The sequence below is a fragment of the Delphinapterus leucas genome, chromosome 12, assembly GCF_059928025.1.
Source record: "Delphinapterus leucas isolate spDelLeu-1000000601 "Yukka" chromosome 12, BTC_Dleu_Yukka2, whole genome shotgun sequence".
In the NCBI taxonomy this organism is placed as follows: Eukaryota; Metazoa; Chordata; class Mammalia; order Artiodactyla; family Monodontidae; genus Delphinapterus; species Delphinapterus leucas.
This window is the reverse complement of record NC_143140.1, coordinates 35,047,021-35,060,753: the sequence shown is the minus strand read 5'-3', so window position 1 is coordinate 35,060,753 and position 13,733 is coordinate 35,047,021. Positions and strand designations below refer to the sequence as shown.

General features: G+C 35.1%; 1 protein-coding gene across 1 annotated transcript in view; it reads right to left on the bottom strand.

The window, feature by feature from the left end:
* The window catches only part of MANEA (mannosidase endo-alpha), a 74,148-nt gene extending 60,805 nt beyond the window's left edge, over window positions 1-13,343 (bottom strand). The window contains exons 1-2 of the mRNA XM_022552790.2: window positions 13,179-13,343; window positions 1,124-1,705 (exon numbers count right to left, since the gene is read on the bottom strand). Of these exons, the coding sequence (XP_022408498.1) occupies window positions 1,124-1,667 (544 nt within the window). The 5' untranslated portion in view covers window positions 1,668-1,705; window positions 13,179-13,343. The remainder of the gene's footprint in view (window positions 1-1,123; window positions 1,706-13,178) is intronic.
* Between the last annotated feature and the right edge of the window lie 390 nt (window positions 13,344-13,733).

Sequence of the window (13,733 nt, the reverse complement as noted above, 5' to 3'; positions counted from 1 at the left end):
TAAATTGAAGAATTTTCAGACACCCAATTACACATTTTTTTCATATTATTTACTTGTGGGACAACATGTAAATATGTGTAATTGGAGTGCCAGAAGTTAGAGGGAAGAGAAAGTTGAGAGGAAGGGGGGGACAACAATAAGAATAATTTGTGACTTCCCAACAATTAAGTTAAAGAGGCATGTTGTAAACGTCAGAGCAATCATAAAATAAATAAAATGAAGGAATATATCTAATAAGCCAGAAGAGAATATAAGATGGAATAAACATTTTCAATACAAGTAAAGGCAGAAAAAAGGAGGAAAAGGAATAGAACAGAGAGAAACAGAAAACAAATAGCAAAATGAAACATTTAAAATCAACCATATCAGTATTACATTAAATATAAATGAAATAAACAGGAGTTAAAATATAAGAGTTTGTCAGACTAGTTTAAAAAACAAACAAAAAAAGACCAAATTCTATGCTACATGCCTAAAGTATGAAATATCACAAATGTGCATCAAGACGAATGCAGAAGCAACTTGCTATAATCATACAATGGAATACTATTAAGCAATAATAATGACTAAACTACTGATAGAGTCAACAACATGGGTAAATTTCAAAACAGCAAACTGAGCAAAAGACTCCTCCCCACGCCACACACACACATAAGTGTTTGATGATTCTATTTTTATATAATAATAGAAAATTTACAACTACTACTCTACAGTGATAAAAATAGTTTCCTGGAATGTAGGGAGGGCTGAATAAGGGAAGCTATAGAATATTTTACTTCACGATTGGGGTGATATTTAAACAGATGTACCTCAAAGTGAGAGAATTCATTGCAGCTTATGTCAATCATAATTTAATAAAATTCAGAAGGAGTATTAAATTAGAAATAAAATTAGTATTAAATTAGAATAAAAATATTATATCCAGAAATGTTAGTGCTAACATGTTAAAAGATACTTAACAACACTTTAATTTATGGTATGTAAGCTTAAAATTATAATTAACAATGTGAAGACTAATTAGTAATTAATGTTCTATAAAAAATTATTTATACACACAAACTCATATACATACACACTCACATACATACACACACATATCTAAACACACACATAAAATAATTACCAATTGAAGCTGAGTACATTTGTTTCATGTGCGTTTCAATGACATAAGGATCCCGAGAGCTGTAACTTCCCAACTCAGGGTAAAAGCTGGAGCCAATGTCATCTGGGGGGTTGTGTTTCCCTTGTGGATATTTCTTGGCTATTCTAAGGTCCCAATGCGAGAGGATTGGATGGTTCCAATGTATATATTTACCATCAAACTGTGGATTTCCATACCAGCTGTAATAAAATACATGTAAAAAATAATTCCGAGGTGGCAGTTCTTCTGGGTAAGGTTCAGAGGCTTTGGAAGGTTTCATAGTGATTTCAACACTTTTTAAATTCTTGACGTTTGTTTCACTGTCGATTCTGTCACTCTTTTGGGAATCAAAAGTTTTTACCAAATGAGGAGTTTGTTGCCGAATTTCTGGAAGAAGGTCAAGTCCAAAAGGATCTCCAAAAGCAGCTTTATGTGGTCTCAGCATTTTTAAACCCATCATCAGAGAGAAAATAAATAGAATAAAAAGTGACAAAGTGATGCAAGTCCTTCTTCGAAACTTTGCCATGATGTCATACTTTAAATTCCAAAATGGTAAATGTTTAGCTGTAATTTATTGAAAACCGGTAATTAATAAGTGGTATTAACAATATTTTCCAATATATTCAAAAGGAAAACTAAAATCCATAAAGTGTTACACTGCAAAATTTTAAAGTGCATTATGACATTAACTATATAATCAAATCTTTATACAAAAGAATCTACATATGGCTAGACTGAACAGCAGTATGTATTTGGAAATATCACAATTGCATTTTTGTCAGACAAAGATTTTAAGAATTTAAGAAAATGAATATATTCTTCATCATTTGGACAGATTTTACATATACTGACTATAGAAAGGAAACACTCCATATAGAGAGACTAAAATTTTCTAAATATAAATATAAAATGAAAAGTTCATATTTAAAAAGGAAATATTTATGAGTATATTAAAGACCTAGTCATTAAATGGAATTTCAAAAACTTATTCTTTGACTACCTCACTTCTAATGACCTGTTCTTCCACCATATTTCACCAACTCAGGTGTCATACTCATAATCTTGATCTCGTCATTTTCGATCAAAACCATTATGTCATTTTTTTCCATTTTCTACACATACCCTTCCATGCTTTGAGCCTCTCTACTTTAGTACTCCCACGCAGTCAATTCCTTTACCTTTTTGAGATGTCTAATCCACTGATTCTACCACTTTTTCACTATCACTTTTTTTTTTTTTTTTTGCGGTATGTGGGCCTCTCACTGCTGTGGCCTCTCCCGTTGCGGAGCACAGGCTCCGGACCAGCAGGCTCAGCGGCCATGGCTCACAGGCCCAGCCGCTCCGCGGCATGTGGGATCCTCCTGGACTGGGGCAAGAACCCGTGTCCCCTGCATCGGCAGGCGGATTCCCAACCACTGCGACACCAGGGAAGCCCAGTACCACTTTTTTTCTTCATGTTTTGTCTCTAGTAAAGCAGTTTATAGGCCATAGTTCAGCACTGAAATTCCTCATTTGCAGAACAGTAGGCCCTCCATATCCACAGGTTGTTTGAATCCACGGATGAGGAACCCACAGATACAGAGAGCAAACTGTACTATGCCACTTTACATAAGGAATTTGAGCATCCACAGATTTTGGTATCCACGTGGGTCCTGGAACCAATCCCAGCCCCCTCACGGATACTAAAGGACAACTGTACCCTTAACTTCCTTTACTTCTCTCCTTCCTTAATACTTATCTGGTAGAACCTCAAATAAATGATTCCTGGCTTGACCTTGATCCAGAATTACATAATGATATTGGAGAAAAACACACACCATGTTGACTTTTCACTCTGAATTTATGACCAAAAATTTCGGACATTCAAGATGGCTTAACAAACCTATTACTATACCCCAGTACTTTCACTTTTCTAACCTCAAAAGAATTATTTCATTCTTTCTCATTTTTCATCAAACATGCTACTAAATCACCAATTTCCTTTATTCTCTTCAGATAGACATGTCTTATACTTTGTAGAGAAAACAGAATCAATCACATAAGAAATCCTTTATCTTCCTATTAAGAAATTAACCTAGTAACATCTACTGTTTTATGTCAGCAAATATTTCCAATTTTAACTTTAGTATTGTTTCACTGCTTTGCTTTCCTTCTTCAAGAAGTGCTATTACTTTTATTGAATCTTTGCTGAATTTTTACAACTGCACCTTCTCTTTTTCACCTCCTTCTTCATTTAATTTTGATTTTTAAGTGTCTTGTTACCCTCTATTTCTCATACGGCATTATCTGTTATGTTTGTCTTCTAGTCTTCAGATAGGAATATGAATTTTGTCGATTTTAATTATCTTAATATTCTCTCATTTCTGAGTTTTCATAATTGTAATTTACTTGTTCATTCATATCTCACATAATTACTTTACTTGTATTTAAATATTAGGTTACAGTTGTTATATATTTATGAACATGGTTCTTTGGCATGCTTCAAGTATTTACAAGTTTAACTTTTTTGCCCATAATGACTTTGCATGGAATTTGACTCAAATTATTTTTTTTGTTGCTAAATATTACATGAAATAATTTTTCCTTAATGTTTGAAATGAATGTTCAATCATGATAATTTTTCTAGCTTCACGACTCTAGCAATCATTCTTCTGTTGTTTTTGTGAAGTTTTAATATGGCCTTGAATTTTTTTCCGAGATCAGTTGGGGTTTACTCCATTCCCACGTTTACCTGGAATTTTTTATTTCCCTCACTTTTATTTTGTTCCTACCCTGTTCAATTTGAAAGTTATTTCCAGAAGTTACTCTTCAATATGAGGCTTTGTCCTGAAAATGAGCTTCAGCTACTTAGATTTATTTTAAAATTTTATAAATAAATAAATTTATATCTTTTTGTTATTGATTTCTAGTGTGAGTTAACTGAAAACATTTACCTGGAATTTTTTATTTCCCTCACTTTTATTTTGTTCCTACCCTGCTGAATTTGAAAGTTATTTCCAGAAGTTACTCTTCAATATGAGGCTTTGTCCTGAAAATAAGCTTCAGCTACTTAGATTTATTTTAAAATTTTATAAATAAATAAATTTATATCTTTTTGTTATTGATTTCTAGTGTGAGTTAACTGAAAGCATTTCCAGTGTGATTTCAATCCTTTGAAATATGTTGAGACTTGCTTTAAGGCTCAACCTATGAACAATTTTGTTAAGTATCCCATATGCACCAGAAAGGAATATGTATTAGGCAGCTAGTGGTTACTGAGTTCTACATATGTCTACCAAACCAAATACACTAAGCATGTGGGTTATGTTTTTCATATTCTCACTCATCTTTCTTCTACTTGTGTTAAAAATCCCCCACCATCATTATGCCATGTCTGTAACTGCTTACATTATATAATTGTCACTGATGTTATTATGTGGAGACAAATTTAGGAGTTACATTTTCCTGAAGTATTAAATCTTGTTTTATAATGAAATGTTCCTTCCCTTCTCTACTGATGGGTTTTGACTTAAATTCCACTCTAATATTAATATAGCTGTAACATATTTTATTGGGTTCATGTTGGCACAAAATACATTTTTATCACCTCATTGTCACCTTAAATGACTAGTTTTTTAAAAATATGACATTGCATTATTGTTATTGTTGGTTTTAATCTAATCTGATAGTCTCTGTGCAATAATTATAGTATTCAGCACATTTACAATTCTACAAATATGGATACTATAGCTTTAAATCTACTTCCTGCTTTTATCCTTAAGTCTACCCTTACCCTTCTACTTGCTTTCCTTTTGGATTCCTTCTTGCTGGCCCTAATTTCTCTCTTACCTTCTTTTTTTTTTTTTTTGTGGTACGCGGGCCTCTCACCGCCGTGGCCTCTCCCGTTGCGGAGCACCGGCTCTGGACACGCAGGCCCAGCAGCCACGGCCCACGGGCCCAGCCGCTCCGTGGCACGCGGGATCCTCCCGGACCGGGGCACGAACCCACGTCCCCTGCATCGGCAGGCGGACTCTCAACCACTGCGCCACCAGGGAAGCCCTCTTATCTTCTTTTTAATTGTTTCATTCTTCCCTATTTCCTTGTTAATCATACAATCTCTTTGCTATTAATTTAGTTAGTGATTACAAGCATGTACTCTCACTTGTCAAAATCTAGTATGAATTAGAACTTTACCGTTTCTTAAATAATGAAAGCACTCTTAGAAGATTTTGTTTCCTTTATCCCTGCCCCAACTTTTGGCTCCTATTTTGGTATATTTTATTTTTTTACATATAACTTATACCCCTCCAGATACTATATTGTTCTGTACAGTCAATGTTCATTATATTCACCCTTTCCTTTGTTCTTCACTTGCTCCATATTTCCATTTAAAATAATCTCCCTTAGGATGAAGAAATAATTCCCTTTAATAGGGTCTTTGGTGTTGGTCTGCTGATACTCTTTTCATATTACTTTGTTTGAAAGTATCTTTGTTTTGCCTTCACTTGGACTTTTTATGTATATACTTCTATATTCATAATTATTTTCTTTCAGCACCACCCTTATCTTCTTTGATTGTTTATGATGAAAATCCAACTATTATTTTTTCTCTTTATTCCTTTAAGGATAATGTATTTTCTTTTTCTCTGGTTGCTTTTAATATTTTTTCTCTTCATCTTTGGTTTTCAGCTGTTTTCCTATGGAATATATAGTAGTACGGTTCTCTTAACTTTTATCTTGCTTGAGGTTCAAAGTGCCTCTTCAATCTCTGGGTTGGTATCTTTCCTTAGTTTTGTAAAACTCTTGAACATTATCTCTTCAAATATTGCTTTTGCTCAATTATTGCTCTCTTGCTCTCTCATCTCTCATTATGGAATACATTACACACATCAGAATTTTATGTCCCATGTGTTTCTTCAATATTTTTTAAAATTTTCCTGCTTTTGTCTCTCCATAGTTGTCTGAATATTTACTTCTGAACTATTTTCAGTTTCCTGATTCTCTCCAGCAGTGATTAATTAATTTCAGTTATAATTTTAGTCATAGAATTTCCATTTGACTCTTCTTAGAGATATCAGTTCTCTGCTAAAATTTTCCATCTTCTCTTTTAACTCCTTGAATTTTTTAATCCCATTTATTTAAAGTCCACCTCTAATAACCTGAATCTGAAATATTAGGATTCTGTTTCTATTGCCTGTTTGGTTTTTTCCTCTTAATATCTGTACAGTAACTCTTATTTTACAGGCTAGGTTATTTTTTTACTGAATTCCAGACATCATATATGAAAATTTTCAGAGACAATGTGACGCTCTATATATTATTTTCCTTCCGAGAAAGCTTATTTTTGCTTCTTGAAGACTTCTAGAGTAGAGGAAGATTATCTTAATATAATCAGAGATTGAAATCTTCAAAACTAGGTATAAGTCCTTCCAAAGATTTGGTGTATTTCTGAGTCATCTTTACTCCTTTATACTCATGGGTTCTGATATCAAAGTCACAGGTATTTATCAAGATCCCTCCTCTAGGATGGGCTTTGGAAGGGCCCTGAATTCCAATTTTGGTCCCCAAAGAGCCATGAAACTACCAAAAGCTCTATTCATTTTCTCAGCTGCCACTTTCTACTTAATTCTCAGCTTCTCTGCAGCTATTTTTGAATCAGAGGTTTTAAATAACCCCCCTATTTCCTACCCTAATCTCCCAAAGAAAAATTAAGTTTTAGGGCTAGAATCATTCAAATACTTATATAATCCCACCTGAATTCCCTTATATCCTTAGTATAGTGAAAGGCTTTCTATACCTATGACTCAAAATTCAGATGCAATAAATAAAAAACAGATTAATTTAACTACATTAATTTTTAAATATATATATCAAAAGCACTATAAAATAAAGTGAAAGGACAACTGACAAACTGAATGAAAATATTTGCAAGATCTTCTGTGTCACTCAAAACTAGAAAAATGTAAATTAAAACCTCACAAAGGTATCATTTCTTATCTATGAGATTGGCAAAAAATAAAAAGTATGAAACTACATCCTGTTGGCAAGACAGTGAGAAGCACTCCTATGCATTGCTAATGAATGCAAATTTGTACAACATTTTTTGGGAATTGGCAATATCTAAAAAAATTACACATCCATTTTCCTTTTGACTCAGCAATCCTACTTCCTGGAATTTACCTTGAAAATACACAACCAATAGTAAGTACATAAGTTCATATACAGCATTGTTTGTAATTGTAAAATGTTGAGTATTCAGAAAAAAATGAGGAAGAGCTCTTTGAGATGACGGAAAGTGATTTTCTGGATATACTGGCTAAATGAAAAAAGCAAAATGCAAGTAAGAAAAAATCCATTTTCTCAAGTGAGCAAAATAAACATAGAAAAACAAGAATCGAATAAGGTTGATTATCTACAGAGTTAGAAACTGGGTGGAAAATAAGGGGAGATGAAAATGGGGTAGAAGGGTGGGGAATGTACGTAACTCTTCTCAGAGTATAACATTTTATGCAGTTTTGTCTTTTTGAGCCACATTATATTTCACATATTCAAAACAAACAAAAAATATTTAATGTTAAACTCCAGTTAGTAAATGGGTTATTTTTTGCTATGAAACAGATTAGCAATTCTTAAAATACTTAACGTATATTGTAAAAATAAGCAATATATGCTGCGAAATGGGGCCCAGGTTTTTCACTGACAAAAAAAAAAGTGAGTTACAAATGTAGGAAGTGGGAGGCTAAAACAAAACTTGTGTTGTCAGATTGCAACTGGCAGTATCAGTATGGATGTATGGCTTTTAAAAGATCAATAAATAGGAGTGTGTGTGTGGGTAGGTGGGTGTGTACACATATAAATACATGCAATTTATTTCCTAGCTCTGTCCACTGAGAGAGTATAGAACCAAAGAAATCCTGGCAGCAATAAACACATCTGATGACGAGACTCTGAATTGTACGTAGCCCTGTCTACTTGATAGAACCATGTTGATTCCAAGAACATGGCCGAGAAAGTACAAGATGAGCTTGGGACATCTTGCCAGAAAATCAGGAAGTAGTCAAAAACTGTAGAGACATGTCCATAGGACACAGAGGTCAGGTTGAAGGGGCAACTACTGACTAAATCTGGGACAGTTTCAGCATCAAAATAATGACGAAGAATAATAAATTATAGACATTAAAATAAGAATTCATGAATCTATACTGACATTTTTAAAATGTAAAAATAAATAAATGGAATAAAGAAGACATTTTAGAATACCAACTAATAAATTTAGATGGAATAATGGAATTGGACTATCACTATTTGGCTACTACCATAACTGTATCAAGGAAGAATCATTAATGGATATTAAATGAGGGGTTAAAAGAAGCAGGGTTTATGAGAAACAGGATATCTACATATTGGCAAAGCATCTCCCCCGCCAAAAGATATCCAATTAACTACGAAGAGAGACATAGTAACTTAACAGTGCAGAACCTAGCAGACACCACCTTAAACAAGTGATCAAAATTAACTTCAGCAGTTAATTTTGAATAAGTAGATATCTTGAGTCTACAGAGTGGATGCTCTAAGAAGAACACAGAATCACTGCTGTGGTATTTCTGTCAGTATTAATCCAGATCTAATCACAAAGATACATCAGACAACATAGTAAGATACTCACATACACAGATATGTACCTACATATATATATATATGTATACATATATGCATATATATGCATATGTACACATATTACATATAATATGTATGTAAAATTATATACAATGTAATATATGAGTGTGTATGTGTGTGTGTGTAATGATAAAGCAAATGTGGCAAAATATTACCATTTGGTGAAGCTGCAGGAAAAATATACAGGGATTGTTGAGTTGTTTGTATTACTTTTGAATCTTTAAGTCTAAAATTATTTGAAAATGGAAAAGAAAAAAAAAAAAACTATCACCAGCAAACTGGAGGACATGAACTCTTAACATAATACCTGCTTATTTCGGGGAAGGACCAACTCATACAGTCCTTAAGCTTTGCACTGCAGGACTCCAGGGAGTGATATTCCTATGTATGGAATGTGACAGCGTTGCGCATAGGAATAAAGGATGAGATAACCATTTTGACCTGCTTCTATGATTTGCTGTCCTAAAATTTCCAAGTTGTCAAGATAAAAATAAATCCTTCCCTTTACTTAAAGAAGGTAAGAATTTTGACAAGCCATTAAGTAGAAAAAAAATTATGGATATAATATAATCTCAACTACAGAGAGGAAGGAAGTGTACTTAAACACGTATAATGATTACCTCTGGGTAATCATTTACTCAGTGATATTTTCTTACGCTGTCTTCTAAAATTAGAACATAGTATTTCATAAGGAAGAAAAGTTTGTTTGGAGTAGGTATTTTATGAGGAAATAATCAATGGTAATGAATATTGACAAATCATAGAGAATGGGAGGAATGACTGCTAGATTCAGAAATTAGTAAGATTGATTTTTGAAATGTTGATCAGCTGAATGGGTGAAATGCATGGAAGAGTCAGGATACATAATGGAAAGAATATTGATTTTGAAATCTGAAGATCTAAGTTCAAATCAGCTTTGTTGACCTAATTGTGTGACCCTGAGTTTTTTTAATCATCTTAAAAGAAAAAAAATTAACTGTTCTGTTTTCTGACAAAGTTGTTCTGTAAATCATGCAAGATAACGTATGTGAAATAAAATGTAAAAGGGTAATGTTTTAATCAAATGTAAATACTGATCGGATTTTAAAAAAAGAAAAGTGAAGAAATATACGAAACAAATAGTTCTGAGACATTTTTCTATTTGTTAGATTCATTTCTCAGAGCTATGGATGAACACAAAATATCTATTTATAAAAGCCACATTTCCCCCCCTTTTGCCTCTAAATCTAATTTCTCTTTTCTTTTTATTTAATTCATTCATTTAAAATGTTTACCACATCATTGTAGGTGATCCACTGGCTCTACCCCAACCTCCTGATCTCAGTGAACAATAAGGCATCTCAACCTAAATAACGGCAGCAAACCACTGTGATTAAAAGCATGGGCTCTGCAGTTCAAATGCCCGGGTTCAAATTCTAGCTGTGCCTTTTTTTAGCCATTTCACCTATACAAGTGGCTTGATCTTTTCCCCGCTTCTTTTCTCATCTTCATGAGTTATTACCTCACTCAGAGGATTTTTGTGAAGATGAAATAAGTTAATATTATAAAACCCTTAGAATCATTTCTGGCTTAGTGTAACACTGAATAAATATGAACAATTATTTATTCTCATGATGATTATTATTAAAGATGGGTGTCTGGCAAGCAATCAATAACCAACACATAGTTTACTCTCTCTAAATACCTATTCTCCGTATAGCTAACTTCTGAAATACTACTCTAATCCTTCAAGACAAGGCTGAACTGTTGCCTCTTCTTGATACCTCTCCCAATGATTCCAGGGTGAAAAGTACTCACTATCCCATACAGTCTATTACACCATTACCTACTTTTTAAATTGGCTTTTTTAATGTATTGCTTCATGCTATTTAATGTATTATACCCCCTACTAGATTGTTCCATAAGGTCCAGAAATAGAGTCCTTACCTTTACACTCTAGTAGAACCCAATATGTCTTACATTTAGTCAGTGGCCATTAAGTGTTCAGCTTAAAGAATTTAATTTCTGGCCCTTTTGTTTTTGACATTGGTATTTATTTGGGCAGTATGTGTATAAACAGATTCTACTGACTATACATATAGTTGACATTTGACATTGCTATTTATTGGGGCAGTATGTGTATAAACAGATTCTACTGACTATACATATAGTTAACATGTTCAGTCTATACTAAACATATTATATAGGAAGAATCATAGATAGATCTAATAATTTCAAAAATCCATTCTAATAAAAATTATCATGTCCAACTTAGCAGAACGATGAAACTTGAGATGCCTAGCAAGTCTAACGATTTTTAGTAGAAAAGGAGTGGTAGAACTACTTATCTGTTTTCAACAAAAGAAAGAAGTTTCAGAAGTCACCTCAGAGAAAAAAAATCCAAGTTAATTGCAGATGTAAAGGTTCCAAAAGTAGTAATGTACTCAATACTCAAGGTACTGGGTAATGAAAATCTAGTATCTTCAAAGGGCTGTTTACATGACATAATAATACATAGAAATAATACATTCTTTTGAAACTCGATGGCTTCTATTTTTGTGTTTGGTGATTTGGAGGTCTTTTCATCTTTTAAATGATTGTTTTTGACTTGGAGGTCTAGTGAGATATAAGAGATTCAGAATTAGTGTGATATCAATTATGATTTCAAAAAGGATTAGCTCCTACCCTGTTACTCAGAAAAGCCAAAAAGATTTCACTTTTTAATTATTTATTATTATACAGATTTCTGGTTGCTTTTTTCTTTTTCTAGCTGTTTCCTAATATTATTTTCTAAGAAGCCACTGTAGAAAAATATAACTAACACTAGAAGACACACCTGGAGCTTTCAAAATCCATTTCTGTACCACGAGTTCCTTGATTAGGTTGGTTTTAATGTAAACACTTGTACCCCTTCGTTAACAGAAATTCAGTTAAGCATAATCTCATCTTTCCATTTTAATCTTCCCAACAACCTATGATGTAGAACTTCTTTTTAATACCATTTTACAGATGACTGAACTAAGGTACAAAGCATTTGGTAACTTTTTCCAAGTCTCTGGGCTAACAAATGGCTAAGTAACCTGTCTGAGTTTAAGCAACTAGCAAGGAGCTGAGAAGTATGGCTCTAGAATTCAAGCTCTTGTCCTCATCTTATTCCACCTTCCTACAACATTTTAGACAAATCAAGTTTAGAGAATACAACACCATAAATTTTGTGACAGATGAAAACTGCTGACATGTGGTCATGTTTTCATTTAAAGATTATGGATTTAGAAAACAACGATCTGTTACCTACTCATAAACTGTAGTCCAAATTTAATCTGAAGAAAGCTTATTATCTTATCATACACTTACTATTCATTGTGGGACTAAAAGCCAGCAGCTCTGGTAATGTTTTATGCATAAAACCTGAAAATCCACAAGATTCACTACACAACACTATTTTTTCATGGTTTACATATAGCTCAACATGAAGGGAGTAACACATTGTCATGAAAACGATGTGCAAACAACGTAACTTAATATTACCAATACCTAGATTTTATTTTGTATTTTTCTTTCAAACTATTGTCTAAATACTTTACCATAATCAACCCATTCCAGTCCAATTTGCCTTTTTTTAAGGTCATATAATTAACATTTTCCTCCCTTGTTTTATTTTTTTAAGCACTTCCGCATTTTCCCTTAACTCTCATCCGCAGGGTCTTGCAACATTGAAGCGGAAACAAACTATCCTAACTGACTAAATTTCAATTTGCTCCTTTAGAAAATGGGAAAAGATACTATTCCAGCAGAGTTGCACCCTGCGATTTAGCAAACGAGTACAGTCTAAGATGATAGTGCCAAACGTGTGAACAGGTGAATGGAAAACCCATTTCTGCCTCGGCCTCCCCCCCATCGCTCTCCTCTCCGGACGGCCGGGCGGCTGGAGACCGGAGCCCGCCACCTTCCTGCTATAGCCCAAGCCCGGTAGGCCTCGACCTTCCCACTTGCCCGCAAGGCTCAAGGCCGAGTTTGGGGACTAAAGGACACGGCTCTGAAAGGCTTCCGTCACTCCCGAAATACCCAGCTTGCTGGGGAGGGAAGGGAAAACAGAGGCGACAGGACGTTCCGCTCCAAAGAAGTGGCAGAGACGACGCCAGCAGGGTCGAGATAAAGTAGTAATATAGAAGGCAATAAAACTAACCCAGACAAAGTAAGGGGTAAGAGTGACAGAGTAGGGTGTCCCAAGGTCCCACAGCTCGCAGCTTGAAGCCCCCAGCCGCCAGTCGGAGGGGCGCAAGGTCAAAGGCCGTCTGCAGGCGAGCAGATTGGCTGGCGGGTGAGCGCGCAGGCGCTGGGGGGTGGCCCTGGTACCGGCCAAAACCTCATCTGCAGGGCCCAGAATCCTCCAGCCACTCACCAGGGTCTAGGAATTCAGCCACCAGTAGAGACTCGGCCGCCCGAGACGTTGAAGCTCGGAGTACAGAGAGCCCACAGCGGCCCTGCTGCGAGCCCGAGCAGCCCTGCCTCCCGAAGAGCGCTCGCAGAGCTTTCCGGGAGCCCCGAGGGGCGGGGCCGGGATGGGGCGGGGCTCACTGAGTGGGCGGGTCTCTGGTTTCCAGGCAGAAACCCCTGGGGTGTGTGAGGGACTGGAAGGGGTGTGGGTGAGAAAAGGGAGAGCATTTTCTGGGCGTCTCGTACGAGTGGAGAAAAGGCGCAGAGTAGAGTTGGGCTGGACTCGCATACTCTTTTCCCAACTAGAGATGACTCATTCCTCTGTTAGAAACTGGTTTTCTAAGGTTCTGCTGGGAAGCTTTCACTAATAAAGGACAGCTGTATTTGATGTGAGGTGTCCAAAAGTTGCTTTTAACTGGAGGACACTGGCTGTTTTCAAATTTTTTTAATTAAGGAACCGCTTGCCCTTTAAAAAAAAATGAAACTTTACTTGAAAGCTAAAAAGTAAACAGATGACATT